General features: G+C 38.7%; 1 protein-coding gene across 1 annotated transcript; it reads right to left on the bottom strand.

Annotated features, from left to right (window-relative positions):
• Positions 1–2,484: 2,484 nt before the first annotated feature.
• On the bottom strand, positions 2,485–17,199 carry papss1 (3'-phosphoadenosine 5'-phosphosulfate synthase 1). The gene is made up of 12 exons (XM_029505428.1): positions 16,976–17,199; positions 16,138–16,252; positions 15,811–16,046; positions 15,044–15,182; positions 14,474–14,592; positions 14,041–14,154; positions 13,718–13,829; positions 10,436–10,641; positions 7,107–7,242; positions 6,685–6,953; positions 5,207–5,436; positions 2,485–3,778 (listed from the first exon to the last, which is right to left on the bottom strand). Exons 1-12 carry the CDS (start codon positions 17,033–17,035, stop codon positions 3,640–3,642), a joined length of 1,875 nt encoding a protein of 624 aa, XP_029361288.1. The 5' UTR covers positions 17,036–17,199; the 3' UTR covers positions 2,485–3,639.
• Positions 17,200–17,384: the final 185 nt, after the last annotated feature.

Here is a 17,384-nt window from a genome sequence, read left to right as displayed (position 1 = left end):
TCTCTTTCCGCAGCCATCATAAGAATCTAGATGATCATAGAAAATCATCACTGCTGATGAGCGCTGACCTTAGCCAGCACACACCTCAGAGGCATCACTGAGGAACACTGCTTTCCTTGAATTTGAACCATGTCCTGCATCACTGTAGTACTGCATTTTGCAAAGTAGAGCCTGTTTTTATCATGACTGGCTTTGAAATGAACTCGAACCAGATGGAAGGAAATTGGAGATAAATGCATCTGGAGTCCATGCAGAGGCGAAACCTATCAGTGGTATGGGATGAGATGCTGATAATGTCACTGCGTGTACCACGCTGCATGCAAGTAAGAGTAAACAGGCATGAGCTGTGTGTACAGAGAAGAGAAAGACTACACTGGAGGCAATTGCACTTAATGGCTTTTGCAATAGAGACACAACTTCAGATTTCTCTTAGTAGGCTTCTACTACATTTCTTCACAGATGTTTTTGATTTTCTTAGGTACTAACCATTCATTTTGTTGTGATTTAATCATGTGAATATATTCCCAATTAATCAATTAATCAATTAGATGGTAAAATAGTCAAAAATAACCCATTCAGCTGTCACAGCCTTCAAAATGTGTTTAATGGTTGTTTATTCTGACAGAAACATTACTTCAATAACATTTAAAAGTAGGAATTCTTCATATTTAGATGCTCCTTTTTTTCAGCAAAGTACAGTAGCTGTTTTTTTTTTTTTGTTGTTGTTTTGTTGTTTGTTTGTTATTTGGAGGGGGGAGGGGGTTGAGTGAACTACATCTTCACATGTGCTTGTATTTCTGGTACTACTCTCTCTTCATATATTTGTTCCTTCTACCTTCTATTTTTTTGCACCTCTTTATTCTTCATCATGCAAAGAAAGACATAATTTATTATAATTACAGGGAGATTAAAAAGTATTTACAGATTTGAGATTAAATTTCTTTGTTTTCTTCTTCTCATTATTATTAGTAATAGTAATAGTAGACAAACTGGCAATTCATTTTAGCAGTTCAAAATTACATTTTATTGAATTAATCACAAATATAAATAATTATTAATGATTACTCAATTCTTTCTATATGGTGAATTGGAGGGTTTTTGCCTGTAATTTTATTATACATTCAATATTTCACCTGGTGTGGTGACAAAAAGCTTACACTTCCATTTAATTTGTGAAGCTGAAATGTGTAACTGTGATCAATCGACTCTTTTCTTGGAAATAACTTGAAAACTACAGCTCCTGTAAAATATATCCACTTGTTAGAGCATTTAATGTGTCATAAAGTGAAGTGATGGTAACACCTGGTGATTAAGCTATCAGGAGGGTAAACCAATTGCTGTTGTACAATATTATAATGAAATGTTAATTTAGAAATCACTTGTTCCACTGATCGGTACAAATGAACAGCCATATAACTGAATGACATTCATTTTCTTTGACATGTTCTCAAACGCACAACACCTAAACATCCTTTGGCTTCAGTGCTTATGATGAATGTTTATGTGTATATTCTTTACTACAACCGCTCCTGCAGAAATGAGCTGGTGCAGGTGAGTGGAGGCGTAAGTTGTGTAAACAGTAGTCAGAACACAATATGTTCTTCTGGCACTTTCACCCTTCTTCTCAGGCAGCATGCCATAATGTAATAACACATTCACAGGGAAGAAAAGTTTCGAAGCACGATCTGATATTTGGGGCCAAACCAGTAACATAGTAACATAGTAACAGACACCTGCATTACACAGAGAACACTGATCTCCTCCAGACGGTTTAAAAACAACAGAGATCATAAGGCAACCTCTACAAAATAATTTGATCATTTTCTGTGTTACAAAAAGAAGCTCTTCTTTTGAAGTTATACCAAGGTCCCAGCTTGATTACCAGTTGAGATCGAACACAATCTGGCAAAAGGTCAGAAAAAAATTGCTGCTGGCAGGTCTCTTCTTTCTATGTTGGAGCTGGATTAGATGAAGTATCCAGGGTATTTCTAACAGAGCCACACTTCACATCCTCCTTTAACCCCATATGTCCCGCTTTCACTGCATCTGGGAGCCAGCTGCAGCTCTTTGTATGAAGCGTTCAAGTGTGTCTGAGTCTGATTGGGGTCACCAGAGTGTCTGTCTCATTCAATATGCAGCTAATGGACCAACTGGGAGCTTACAAAAGGTCCAACAGTCGGCGCCTATACGATTCTAGAGAGGTTTCATTTTGAATAGTGCACTATTGGTGTGACAAGAAGAGATTTAAAGCTATTCCGATGTCAGAATGTGAACTGTGTTACGGAGAGATCACAAGCAGCTAAAATCTGAAGACATCTCATCAATGTAAGTTTAGTTTCTGAAATACATTAAATTTAGGGCTGTCATTTCAAATCAAGTGGAATTCTTTAAGAGTGTGCTATGTATTTATAAATGCATACACCTAACATGCTGTATGTGTAACAAATCCAAAGATTAAAGAAATCAAAAGAAAACAAATTGCTCTTTTTTGCTAAAAATGGTTTATTGAATAACTAAGATTACAAACCTGATCCCTTGATGGTAACCATCAAACATATGATTATGCAAGCCAGCCCTTACAAATGAATTACCACATGGAAAATATTAGTGACCCATGACAGAGGGAGAAGAAACATAAAGGACGAAAATTTAACAAAATATCGAGACTGTAGACAAAAAAGCTTCAAGGACAAAACGTGCACAACACAGTTACAAAGAGAAAACTATGTTGTGGGGCAGAATAAATACACTTAATATGAACAAAAAAAAAGGTTTGGGAAGTTTGGGAAGGTTACAGTTGCATATCCCAATAGAAACACCTTTAAAGCTGATCTGTTTTGCAGACCATTTCCTTAACTGTTGGGCCATACAGTCTAACAGGAAGTGAGACAAGAAGCAAGTGTGTGTCTATGTGCGCACATATGTCTATATGTCCTAATTCAAACAAGACATCATGTGAATTTACTTTTCTGAAGACCAAGGCACTCAACTTTTACATCAAATACTTGTGTACACCAGATTTTGAGCCATTGCTGCTGCCACTTGCAAACACACAATACAAAGCAACATGTTGGGAGTTTTAACAGTGAGTTACATGAACTCTAGCAGGTGCAGTAACATCTTCAAGTTGGACATCACGAATACTCAACATTCCCTCCCAACAGTATTAAGTACTGGTCAACAGTACTTTCTACACAGTTCATCACAAGTCTTGACCTTTAAAAGTTTTTTTTATTTTATTTTCTTTTTTAACACAATATTTTTGAAAGCAGTCATCTGAATATACAATTATAAAGTTGGTGAAAACACACACATCTGCTATGAAATTTTAGTTTTAGTTTTAGTTTGTTCTCTCAGAACATCAAGAGGACCTCTTCTACTACATTTCACAGTCAGAGTAAGTTTAGTTAAATAAAGCACATAGTTAAAACACAAATGTGGTGAGACTGAAAACTGAGACCAGTTTAATGAGTGACAGTTGAGTGTGAAAAGTGACACAGACGTAAGCTGGAGCAAGGTTTCTGATAGTAACTGAGTGGTCCCCACATTCATCATTTAAAACATCAGCAGAAACCACTGTGCTCCCCTGTTCTGCTTTGGGGTTGTTTTTTTTTTTTTTTTAAATCCCAGACTTAACCTTTAGGCCTTCTCCAGTGATTTATAGTATTCTTTCAGCACAACCCAGGCCTTTGGCGCCATGAAGCCATCAGGAGGACTCTCTCCCTCGCGAGCCATCTTGCGCATGCGCGTACCTGAGATGAAGTCATAGTCTTGATGGCTGCAATTTAAAAAAGCAGAAAGATTTTAGATTTTAGTAGCAGGCATATTTCAAATCAATACAAAGACGCTTATCGAGAGAGCAGCACATACGAGCCAACAATAACTGCGTGGTGCACTGGAATAAAGCACATCGAGGCGGCAGGCCAGTTAGCATTTCTACAAAGCAAAAACAAAGCTTTTGTAGCATTTCACATCCGACCCAATGAAAATACAAATCACCATTTTGGAATATTTTTCTTTGAAATTCTCTATTTCAAATACTGACCATTCCTGTGTCAATGCTGATTTTTTTTCAGTGTTTTAAAACTACCACCGAGCATATTATTGATATGTAAATATATTCCTCTGTTCACACGCTTTTCAAATCAAATCAAATCAGATTTATTTGTATAGTGCCAAATCATAACAAAGTTACATCAAGGCACTTTACATATAGAGCTTTTACGTGTAGCATTACCCTAACCCTCCGTTATTCCCAATAGATTTCATGAAACTATCATATTGCTTTTCACCAGACTTTAGACAAGTGTGGACTTCAGAAATTTAATGCACTCTAAATAAAACGCTTTTGATCCAAATTTCACAACAATAAGTAACAATGAGTTAAAGAAATTCTGTGGCTATGTGATCGAAGTCTTTCAAACATTGTGCTGGAAATAAGTTTTTTTTACTGGCCTGGTTGTGCTATAATTTCAAAATGTGTTAACATTTTAAAACATATAATTGTTTTTAGATGCACTGTTAGTTCTATTCACAGAAAGGCTTAATGCTCTTCATCAACATTTTGGTTCAGATTTAAAGTCATATAAACGCATCATGGAAAACAAAGCAAATCTTCTGATCAGCCCAGTCATATTTAATTTTAACATTCCTGGCCAAACCCAGCTACAGCTGCATAACCTGATGTTGGAGGCAGCATCAAAATCTTGAGGAGAGCGAGTGCACGTCATCATGTGCAATGTCCATATACAAACTTTAATTAATAGCAGATCTCTGTAATTTTTGAGCAACTTCAAAGCTCATTCTAATCCACAAAACCTTTTAACTGTGTAAGAAAGAAAAACAACCTGTTTTTCTTGGCTTGGCATTTACTATACTGACAGAGCAGCAAGAGAAAGAAAATGGATGAAAGGGTCTCAAAAAAAATTAAATAAATGAAAAAAGAAAACAAGACATCCTAATTAGTAATTAATTTAATAGAGAGAATGTAATTTCTGTTTAGGCCACTGGTTCTAATTGGAATACATGTGAGGTAGTTCTCTGGACTAAATCTGCAAATTGGCTATTTAATTTATAGTGAGTGAACACTGCTGTTTTAGACTCAAATTATATCTGTTTTCCATAACCCTAACAAACAGAGAGAGTGTGGGAAACAAACTGGGAAGCAGGTTTTAATGAATTCAATTATAAAATGTCAAGTACTCACTTTTTGGGGTCATAAAAATCCATTGCCCTCTTGACTTTGTTGTAAGCAGCAACCTTAAAGGGTACAATCTCCAGGGTGATGAGGCCGGGAGCCATTGTGAGGACCTTGGCTCCGTGAGTGGGTTCGTACAGGTCCTTTCCTGTGTCAGGGTGTGGCATGCCTGCTGGATCGCGACCGACTATGTAGAAGTTGGCACCAGCCACCATGCGAGCTCTGCAATGCCATTGAACCTGCAGATGTGAAGAAAGCGAGAAACTGTAGACACTGAGGAGACATCGCGGAGAGAGACTACCTAGGAAAAAATGAGCAAGTATTTATTTTCTTCTTTGAAAGGCTACAAGAAAAAAAATTTATTATACACACAGTTAGATAACATCTCAGTTTTCAAACTATGTGGCTGTCTGGCTGTTGGGAAAAAAGTTCCTGATGAACATTGTTATTTTTTGCAGAGCTGCTTTGGTTTTGTTTTGTTTGGTCTCACTCTCTACCCTACTGTATTGCTTTGGTTGGGAAATATGTCAAAGGTGTCTAGGGCATCTTTATGACTAATTCTGGGGGAACCATGCTACCATTAGTCCAACCTGAAAGTCAAGCAAGATGTACTGTGCTTAACGATCAGCTTCCCTTTTGTGCTGATTACACAGATGAACTTCATTTTAGAATCAACTTTATTTTGCAAATTCAAAGATTAGGTAAAACTCACAGCTACCTTTATTGGCTATTCAGGCCAACCTACACTACTTCCTCAACTTCAGCCAGCCGGCCTCTAGCAATTGCTCTCCTTAGGAATTTGCATTCACTGTAAACACTGAAGTTCTCTTCCTGTTTCTCATTATCAATAATTGCTAAAACTCCACATTACTTAATGATAATTACAAATACTATTGCCATTAGATGCCATTAATGTTCTTGCCATTGCAATTTGTATATTTTAGGATGTGAGCCTTTTTAGATTAGGCTTGCAAAATATGTGATTTCAGGTCATGGTGGAAGCACAAGAACATTCTGGTATATGTGGACATTGCTGGAAGTAAAAAAGTGTTTTAGTTTTTGAGTGACAGGGACAACAATGGTATATGTTGTTAAACAAGGTAAAAATAATCACACCAAGGCTGGAGTTAAGTCTTGCTCTCTGAAGAGCCCATTCAGAAATACAAACTAAGGAAATTCACAGCCCGACATCCACCAGCTTCCAATCTGCTCTCAATAATTTTCTCCATAGTTTTCTCATTATCATAAGTGAATGATTAAAAGATTCCCAGCAACACAGCTATGCTCAGTCCCACAGAGAGTATTTTGCATTGGCGTATGGCATGGAAACACTAAACAGAGCGGCTGTAAATCCCCTTTCCTGCAATTTATCAAACTCAAAAATGTTCAGACAACAAGTCTTGGAAATTTGGAGGAAAATATAATGCTTTTTTTGTAAGACACCTCAAACATGTAAATGAAAATACAATCTATGTGATAATGATTACCTCAGTTGGCCCTGCATACATCATGGGTGACGGAAAGATGGCGACAATGGTAGAGTCTGGATTCAGAACACCTTCCTCTAGCACAGCAGCATGCTGCTTCATTCTCCAAGGCAGTGGCACATCATCATCCTTAGTCCATCCTCCCAGTGGGTGGAGCAGCAACACGGGTCGGCGGTAGCCCCGCTCAATGAGACGCTTGTGGGTGTCCTGCATCAGAAGTGCGTGGCCATTGTGGACTGGGTTGCGGAGCTGGAAGGCAAAAACAGCATCTGGATGGAGAGAAAGGAGAAGCAAGGGGGTGTTATAATTCGATAAAACACATCTGGAGGAGACAAACAAATGGTCCCAGTGTACTGTGAAATAATCAAACAGCTAAAAGTTGAGAAAGTTAGACGAGAACAAACATGGCTTGTCCATTATACCTGCATTCATTTCTTTAAACTTCTGTTTGAGCTCAGTGGGTGTCAGTCTATACTTGTCAAGTCCATCATTCCAGTAGATCCTGTCCAGAACCTGCAGGTCTCCACCCACCAGCCAGTCTCCACTTTCCATCACCATCTGAAATAGAAGTCACACTGATCATGACAGTGAGCACAACTCAAACGTAATCGAGACTTAAGACACTGTGATCCATAAAAACTTTACTGTGCTGGAACCAGGCCAGCATGAATTCTAAAAAAAACTCCTGAGTTATTACCCAGTTGCAACAGGGACAGAGTAGCATAAATCAGTGTCCCAGTGCGTCGTTAAACATTCAAAAAACTCTGGCATCCCCCTGCTTCTGCATTTGGCCACATCCATTGCCTTAATTTCAATAACAGAGAAGAGACAAAGTCAGATTGTATTCCACAGTAAAAACCTGTTGATGAGCTCATGACCTCATTGGAGATAATGTTTTTCCTCTCACAAGATTAATCCAACATTATCACCAAAGTGTTGAGGAGCCAGGCAAATGTCTATTGTTTCAGACAATATCTTTCCTCTGGCTCCTGTAGCATTTATAAGAACGTAGGTAGAGTTACTAAAAACAGTGGCCCGTGGGACGATAATGTGATACAAAGTGAAAATTTTCTACAGACACTGCAATAAAAGAAGCACAACTCTAGCACTGAGATGGTGGGAACTCAAAACAGAGATGACAAGTAAAACCTGAAGTGTGTCGGTATTGAAAAAAGCTGATATGGAGGTTGATAAAAAAAGAAAAGTCCATCCATGTCACTTATTTTGCTGACATGTAATTTATCTTGTTAAAGAAAAAAACTAAATAAACAAACAAAAAACTCTTTACTCTTTACAAACATGCCTGTTGCAGTTTCATCTGCCAACTTATACATAAATGTCAGAAGGTTGTCAGCAGCTGAGTTACTATGAAATGTGATAAATAACAACTTGGCTGCTTTTTATGAAGTTTTCAGGTTCATGTTGTGATTTGTTCTCCACACTCTAATCAATCCAACCTGTTCGCCGCTGGCTGAGACAGGTGGGCTATGAACAATGCTTTACAGTCTTATTCTTTGGAAAGAGCAGCATTGACAAGTAGCAATTTATAGTTCCAACATAAATGAATGGAAAATATAATGTGTGTGTGGATAAATCAACGGAGCAGGCCTACACATACACATATGCTCTGTTTAACCATTAAAATGCCCTGTAGCTTAACATGGCCATAGCCAAATAAACAGCCACTACAGGATGGTTTCCGATGAAGGGGGCTCCTGTCTGACTGACAGGTAAACAGGAAAAAGAGGATTAACTGCATGTAATATGGAGCCGGTTGTCACTGGCTAGAAGGAGATGGCTTAAAAAGAAAAAAAAGAAAAAAAAATGTTAGCTACCAGCTCCAAGGTGTGTTGACAGACTGGCTCCGGCTTGGAGAGTTAAACATACACTTATGTATACATACACACACTCTTTTAATGAGTGACATCTTAATCACAGCAAGCTGAAAACACATATTCAGCTGTGACAGGTTAGAGTGGCACATAAGGAATGGCAGTTGTGGAAATACAGAGTACTGACTGTGTTTAAAACAAGCACTGAGGCATCTGGTGTTGACACTGGAGAGTCTTAGTACCAATTTATGAAACTGGCAACCCTCTAATGCCTCTAAAAAGACATTACAGAGCCATATCTGATCATAAACTAGATGAGATTAAAATAATGAGAAAAGCAAAACATCTTCTGAAATGAAAAATGACTGCCAAGACAGGTGAAGTATTGCGACAGCTGTTTGCTGATGTTTAAATTAATCTCTGTCCAGCATTTGTTGCAGCAAAGGGCTTTAAAATGAGCCAGTAAGGTTTACAGTAAGTGTGGTCTCAGGGGGTGAGATCATTAGATGCTGCAGATGTTAGTGTTAGTTTTGTCTAACATCTTTGCAAATATCCAAGAGGCTAATCCTGGAAACAATGAGAGTTAAAATTAGCCAGACAAGAAACTTTTAAAGGTAACCTTGCACTGTTAGTTCACAGACAGATGAAGTTATAAAAAGTAAATCTGACAGCTATTTATGTCAGCAACACCAGACAGTTCCGTTCTTTTCCAGCTCCAAGCTGGTGCCTCTTTCCACAGGGTGTGCAGGATCATTTCAGGATACTACCTGAGCATCAAAGCAGTTGATAGAAGACAGATGGAAACAATTCCTTGGTATATTTGAAGAAGGGTTGGGTGAGCGGAAAGGTAGAAACTGGCAGGAATTTTACAGCCTGTTCAGCTGAGCAGAACAATCTCAAATGCATTTGGTGGAGACCGAGAGAAAAATGCAGCATCCAAATATAACACCTGCAAAATGAGGGTGGACCAAAAAGATCATGTGATTACACTGCACGTCTTGACAGACTGTGAGAAAAGCTCCACTCCTCAATCTAGTCAGTCTTTCCATGAGCAGTGTGAAACTACCAGCTCAGATCTGTTTTCTATCAAGGCAGAGTCCAGGGAGTGTTTATCGCAGAGTGGACTCAGGGGTTGCGTTAACTGAGAATTCTCCATCATTGACAGATTTTAAGATTTGACGGGCAAATCTGAAGGCCATCTGTCATTTTGACTGGTTGCATTTACTTCAGAACAATATCAAAACAGCCATGAGAAGCCGTCTGTTCGAGGTAAAGGTACAAAAATTAATGACAATCACCTCTGCAGCCACCTCACTTCACTCATAGATTACAAATGAGTAAAGTGAGGTGCGGAATAGGAGGAAGGTGTGAAAGAGACTGAGTTCAGGCTGCAGCATTTGAGCTGAGTTAAATTCGGCAGATTTCTTGTGAAGTTTGCTCATATTTTAATTGCAAGTATTTAATTAAATTGATTTAATTAAACTGTGTTGTTCGTTTATGCATATGGCCACAGTTCAACAGTCACTCCTGTTGAAATGTGTTGTTGACATGATGAATGTTTTCTCTCATGCCTTTATGTGCATCATTTAGTTTGTTCTAATGGAATTTGCATTAAAAACGAATGAATGAAAATTAAATGCTATTGACTATGACTTTATTATAATTAAAAAACGAAAATTATACTGACAAAAATAGATTATGGCAGATTTTTTTTAACCTGTCCGTCAAAATGCCAGACAATGAAAAAGTCTAGCGCAACCTCTGAGTGGGCTAGGACAGGCTGTCTGAAGCTCCACAGATGCTGTTCAACATTTTCTTTAGCTTTTGGTTTTTCTTTATATCTTTCAAAACATTGACCTGTACTGTAAATTTGGTTTCCAGACGGCTAAGACAAAACTATGAACATATCAGATCTTTACCTTGATGTAGGGGTGATCCTTGCAAGTGGTGCCCCACTGCCGAGCGCAGCGCTCTTCTTTGCGGTGTTCGTAAAACTCAGGGTTACGAAGGATGGCAACACGCCTGCCCTCGTAGATTAGAGCCATGGCAGTCACACCATCTAAACGCTCTTTGTCTGCAGTAGACACTGGCAGCACCACAGGCACTGACAGATTGATGACACCACCTAGGATGTAAGAGAAACAAAACAATTTTTGTGGCAAGAAAAGATATATTTATGCACAAAAATGTTCTTAAAGATGTACTTGGATATCTTACTTCATCTCTGATTTGACATGGACCAAAAAAACCTGGTCTTCTAGTGCAAGCAACAATCCTTGTGGACATTTGACCAATATCAGCACTGATACCAACCCTAAACCGATGCAGGCGATAGCTATTCCATTAGTGCACCAAAAGCTAGTGAACACTAACATAAAGTAACGTACATGTTGAAATTGTTGCTGTCTTGTTTTTTTAAATGGCTTTGCAAAAGGTTATATGAAAATGAAATGTCTTCAGTGTGCATATTACACCATATGGAGCATTAAAGACCCCCTAACCCAAAAATTTAGTTTTTCAAATTAACATGTCTATGTAGTGTTTGGGTTCTGCTACAAGACATTTCAGCTGCGAAGTCTCTAGTGCACGCCATAACTGAGCATTTTAGATTTAAAAATGCAGTTTCAAAACCAGATCTGAAAAAGTTGGATTGAGTTTTTCAGCTCCTCAGTTGGATTTCATACGTCACAAATCCTAGCAACCAATCATGTGAATTTTCTTTCCCCAGTTCATTTATATGATATATGCAATGACTGAAATGCGGAAGCAACATAAAACAGACAGCGATGGCGAATGCTCGCTCTGTGTTTGGGTGTGGAGAGGATAATCGTGACACCAGCCTTCATCTTTTACCAAAGGATCAAACCACGCGGGAGAAATGGTTGCAATTTATTTGGAATGATAATGTCCCCGAAAACATTCCAGCTAAAATGCGGGTCTACAGCAAGCATTTTGAGGACAGCTGCTTCTTGAACCTGGCGCAAAAACTTATGGGTTTGGCCACAAAGCTCATCTTGAAGCATGATGCTTTTCCGAGCGTTTTTCCTGGGGTTGCGAAAGCGGTTGAGAGCTGACATAGTGCACCACTGTTACCGAGCAACCCAGATCAGGCAGTGGCAGTGGGCGGCGCAAGTGTGATGCATTTGCATACTCATGAATATTCATAAAACCTGGATTTTTCAATGAGGGAGAAATAGTGGACATGTTTTTAGCTTCTTTGAGAGCTTTTTTTTTTTGAAACACATTTTTTGTGGGAAAGCAATTTCAATCAAAAAGATAGTCATAGACCATTTTTACACATTTAAAATTTTTTGGTTAGGGGGTCTTTAAATATTACAGACAACTCTCCAAGAAAAACAGGAAAGTAAAGAATTCGGCTAAAAAGCTCCAAGAGAATGTTCTACAAAGGGCATCTTAAAATAGTCAAGGATTAGAAAAACAGCTCAACCAGTCTAGTAAAATGTCCGTGTTGTACCCCTTTAGGCTAAATGTGGAATATACAGCTAGACCGCAGGCTACAATGGGAGTTCAAAGCTGCAATTTAAAAAGCTAGAAGAGAAATCTCTTAAGCTAAGCCAGAGCTTGACCTTTTCTCGTTTCAGGTTTTATCTGTGTGGTGAAAGTGTACTGTTATTGGGTACATTTTGCCATCCAGTTTGATGAAAATGTCGGGAACAACACGCTTTTCACATCATGTCAGATCAAATACCGTGGAGACAGGAGGTGACATTGACTGCTGCTGCCCCCATTCCCCCCTTCCCTTCTACTGGTCCCCTGTGTCACTGTGTAGGACTCACAGCTGGTTCCAATAAAATGCTCGCACACAAGACTACCAAATGCCCAACCAACAGAGACACAACCTTGAATTTGTTTGTTTTTACAGACTATTTGATTAGTCAAACATGCAGTTTTCTGCTTCTTAACAAGTTTTGGTGCAACAGCAATCGATCCATTCATTGTGGTATCTTTGTTTCACTGTCAAATCCCTGGAAAAAAAAGGAAAATGGACAAATGGTGGCGTATGGTATCAATCAATAAGAGGCCTCTTCCTCTGAGTCCCTCTTACCCACAACTAATAGGATAGTGGAATCAAGACTTTTGCACATCAGTATGTATTTTGACCTCTGTTCAGCCAGTTGAGTTTCTCTGACTACCCTTCTTTTGCGAAAGAATTTAAATAATCTGTGATTTCATTTGTAATAATTTGACAGTTTTATCCCTCAGTGAGGATAGTGTTTGTAATATATTCCTGTCAAAGTCTGAAACTGAAATATGGGTTGTTAACTTTCAATTTATTTTATGTATTTTTCATTTTAGTGTGTGTGTATGTATCCAAATATTTGGCACCACAACACAGAACTGAGGATTCAGTGTTCATATGGGCAATAAAAGTAAATTGACTTTTTCTTGGAATTTCAAACAACACATGAAAAATTGTTGTAATTACTCCAAGACACTGTACGCCCAAAAATGATATTTAGTTTTCCAAAAATTACCAGGAAAGAAAATTAAGTATTCCTGCTCCGTCAGTGCAAATCAAATCATTAATCATTAATCATTAACACTGTACAGGACATTACTCTTGAAAATCCACAGGTAAATCAACTTCATTACTGATTATATCAATATTTCTGTCTTCCACCTTGGCAAAGTTGTGCGTCACGGCTGAATAATGGAGCACTACTTCAACATGTCAGTGAAAAGAAAGGCTTATTTAAGCCTCTCTGCGGACCCAACAGCACAGAAATGCACACTGCAGCTTGTAGGGACACATGCTGGGAATAATTGCACATTTAATTTTACACTCCATTTAATCAAGAGTGCTCAATTTTTATTTGAATTGAATGAAAAATGTTACAGCTACAGCTGACAGACATTTCACAGACAGTGAACGCAATAATGTTAAACCTTGGGTTAAGAGGAAAGCTAAGCACAGGCTGACAGCGAACCTATCTTGGGGCTCAGTGTTTAAATAAAAACAGGGAATCACTAAATTTATTATATATTTGGAGAACAATACAGCAATAGTGCTGTCAATAAGCTAGTCTATCACTTAATACTGCCGTATGTCCCAACACAAATCCACCCGTGTCCTCTGCAAATCATTTTGTGAGCACTCATCACCACCTAGTGTTAATTTGTAAGTATAGCAATGTGAAATGAGATGAGCAATATTAAGATTTTCTTTCTGGATATCTTACCATCCAGCAGACAGTCAAAATGGAGACACTGTAAGAACTCTCTCTCTCGCATAAAACCATTAAGGGGGGTGGCCCAGCCTTCAGCCAGAACCTGCACCCACTGCATGTCCACCTGTGGATCATATATACAATCACATAAAGCAGGTCACACAAGGGGGATGAAGTGATCATACATGCTCTTTCAATCACTATATTATATCCAAAATTATAATGGTGGGTTAAAAAATTATTCAAATACTGTATATTCCACACAAATGAAAACTACCAACAATGTTTTACTTAATTTGAAGATCACATTCAAATCTTTTAAAAATCTGTCACACCTTTCCAATCTGTACAGCAGGTAGGGTGTCCGCATCAGCTTTAGCCAGGTCCAGTTTGTTCTCCTGTACATACAGCTCTTTCACTTCATAAGATGCATCAACAGGAACAATATCCTGCAAAATCAAAACAAGGTGAGTCAAATTTCTCTGTATAAAACATTTGCAAGCATCCTGCACAGTAAGAATTTGTTGGGAATTCCTAATCACTAGAGGTCTATCTACTTTCATGTTATCAGAGTCGAAACACAAGTGAAATTAACATCCACATAATCATGGGGTTTCTCTGCCAAGTGTTGGCCAGAAGAGGGATAGTGGCACCATTTTGTGCATGAATCCTGAACTTCAAGCCTCTGTAATCATCAGAAAAACAGCTAATAAAGTATGATATGCTCATTTTTAATGCATGTGTAGGCAGGGTAGCCAGTCCCCTCACCCTCTCCTGAAGCAGGTCAATCAGCTGTTGTATGCATTCATTGACACTGCAGGAGTCAGTCTTTAGCACCAGCTCAGGAGCCTCTGGCTTTTCATACTCAGAGTCAATTCCAGTGAACCCTGATAAAGTAGACAGACAACAGAAAGCAGTGTGTTTATTTTTGTATTTCTATTATAGTACATATAAAAAACAAAAAATTATAGGGGAGTAGGTATTCGACCACTATATATATACACACACATATACATATGCATACATATACATACACACACACACACACACACATACACACACACCCATTGAAGTAATTTCTTGAAACTTTAAATGCAATGCATGAGTAAAAATGGAAAGCAAAGCCTGTGAAATGATGGTATACTTTGACATTTCCTCTATTACCATTTCTGTCTTTCCCTTTCACTGTCATATTATGATAATGACCCACTGTCTATAGAATGATATTAATATGTTATAGAAACCAGTGTATCAGTCCAAGAAGAAACCCGAATAAAATAGTCCATGTTTTGGCCGAAATGGTGCACTTCACATAAACAGCATTAAGCCATACTCCACCTCTTATTTCCCCTGCTCTGGCTCTTTTGTACAGTCCTTTCACGTCCCTTTGCTCACATACATCAAGTGGAGCGTCCACAAACACCTCAAAGAAAGGCAGACCTGCAGCCTCATGTATCTTCCGAGCATTGAGGCGATCCTGACACACAAAAACCAAATATACTGCGTGAGGAGGAATGAAGAAAAGTTAGTGGAAGTTAAGTACATTATGTTATTACGTCCTACTGCAAGAGGACATAATTTACTGCTGTGTGTAATAAATTAAGTTTTAATTCAGCAAACACATTTCAGATCTGATTTCCAGTCAAAGATAAAGAAAAGAGAAGTTGAAACATAATTACACAGCAAATCATTCACAAGTCTTACAATTACGGAAATATCAATGAGTGTTGCAATGCAAATGGTATAATCTAGAGTTTGTAATGAATTTGATTATTTATTATTAAAAATTATAAAGGAACTGTTAAGATCAAGCCTTTTGAAAGTAGTGAAAAATCTCATCTTCAGATGCTCTTCTTTCCTTTATAATGTTTCTTCTTCGACTTGTTTGTGGCAGCATTTTCAATTTAAGGCAAAAAGGGATGATGACAGTGACATAATCAGCAATGTCATCAATGACAACTTAAGTATTAAAAAAAAAACAATAAAGAAATAGATCAACATTTTACAGCACTGTCATTTATTAGCCTGCTAAATCCAATTTCCTTTTAACTTTGGATAAAACAAAAACATCAGTAATGACAGTCACTTTTTGGAAAGTCACTCACTATGCTGTAGGGAGAGATGAAGCTGGCGATGCAGACCAGCCCCGCATCAGCAAAAAGCCGGGCAACCTCAGCAATGCGTCTAATATTTTCTTCCCGATCTTCTGGGCTGAAACCCAGGTTCTTGTTCAGCCCTTGGCGGATATTATCCCCATCAAGGGTGTAGCAGGGAATGCCATGACACACCAGGTACTCCTCTAGAGCCATGCTCACTGTGGTCTTCCCTGCACCGGACAAGCCTTTAAATTGAAGAGAACAACATCCAATTGCATAAGGCTTTCTATTCATTATAATGAGAAATGTGATTCTGGTAATAATTTTATAATCTACCAGTCAACCAAACAGTGCATCCTCTGAACCCTCCTCTTGTACCCACAACCTGCCCACGCTTGTTTCTGCTGACATGATGAGCCTGATAGGTGACATTCGTTGCACGTTGCATTCCCTGCAAATACAGATGTACTGTCAATTCAGACCATAAATTCACAAGAACAGATCATGGCATTTCAGACAGCAGATACCCTAAAATAATTTAAACCATCAAGGGAATGTTATTCAGAAATTTGTAGGCTCAATGAGCTGTGACGCAAACAATTCCATTATTCACTGATGGATGAGTCTCTTAAAAATGCCAAGTAAAACTGAAAATGGCACGTTATTGTTTAAGGGAGATTTGAGGAAATATGCAAAACAAAACTTTGTTTCATCCAGACAACAGTCGAAGACCACAATGATCCTTTAGCCTTTTCCTGTTGTCACATAAAAAACAACAAAACAAAACAAAGGAACTTTTCAGAACAACCTTTTTAAAATAAGAACATATCAATTGCATTCATGGATTTGTATTTACTAGTTCTAACGTATGTTTATGTTCTAGGTTCTTGGTCTATGGAGGATGGGGGGGTTAACAAAGCTGCAGGAGCTTTAAACAAACAACTGATTACCCTTTTCTTTACGTGGTATTTCACTGATTTAGCCGCCGTTGGCTCTCGGTGTGGCTAGCAACGCAGAGCTAGCGTCACTGTACACCGGTGTAACGGTGAGTACGCTACTATGCTATTTAGCCAGCTGTCCGTTCAGCGGGCTCGGTAAACACGGAGCAGCTGTTTTGGCTGGAGGCGGACGGTTTGGCTTTTGATTTAACACGAGTTGGCCAAAGAAATCTCACCCAGCTCTCCGCAGCGTTGCTCAGCTTCTGCTTCTTGTGCGAGTTGCCAAAAGTCTCCATGATTGACAGCAGTCAACGGCTGGTTTAGCCGGCTACCTCTGTACAAACAGTCAAATCGAGAAGCCGGTCGACTCTTTTGTTCGCTGGATCCGGTTTCCCTTTGATTAATTTAAATTTCTCTTTTTGGCACAGGATCGGGTGGAGCCTGGCACAACAACCGGGAAGAGCTTTCCTCTAAAGCCACGTCACCAGCGACGCGATGGCGCGTTTCCTGAGAGTGGCGTCATTTAAGAAAATAAAAGCTGGTCCGCGGTCTGTTCTCTGTTGATCCTTCGCTCAGCTCAGTCATGGTGTCGGTGACTCAACTGATCTGATGCCAGCACTTTTAAAGAATATAGTTCCTAGTTGC

The sequence above is a fragment of the Echeneis naucrates genome, chromosome 1 (assembly GCF_900963305.1).
Source record: "Echeneis naucrates chromosome 1, fEcheNa1.1, whole genome shotgun sequence".
NCBI lineage: Eukaryota > Metazoa > Chordata > Actinopteri > Carangiformes > Echeneidae > Echeneis > Echeneis naucrates.
The sequence above is the reverse complement of the archived record's forward strand: the minus strand, read 5'-3'. Positions and strand labels throughout refer to the sequence as shown.

Coding starts and splice junctions, on each gene's coding strand:
- papss1 (XM_029505428.1), bottom strand. CDS start 17,035: ATGGAGACTTTTGGCAACTCGCACAAGAAGCAGAAGCTGAGCAACGCT. Junction 7,243..10,435: donor AGGATCACCCCTACATCAAG/GTAAAGATCTGA, acceptor CTTCTATTTCAG/ATGGTGATGGAAAGTGGAGA. Junction 5,437..6,684: donor TGTATGCAGGGCCAACTGAG/GTAATCATTATC, acceptor TCACATCTGCAG/GTTCAATGGCATTGCAGAGC.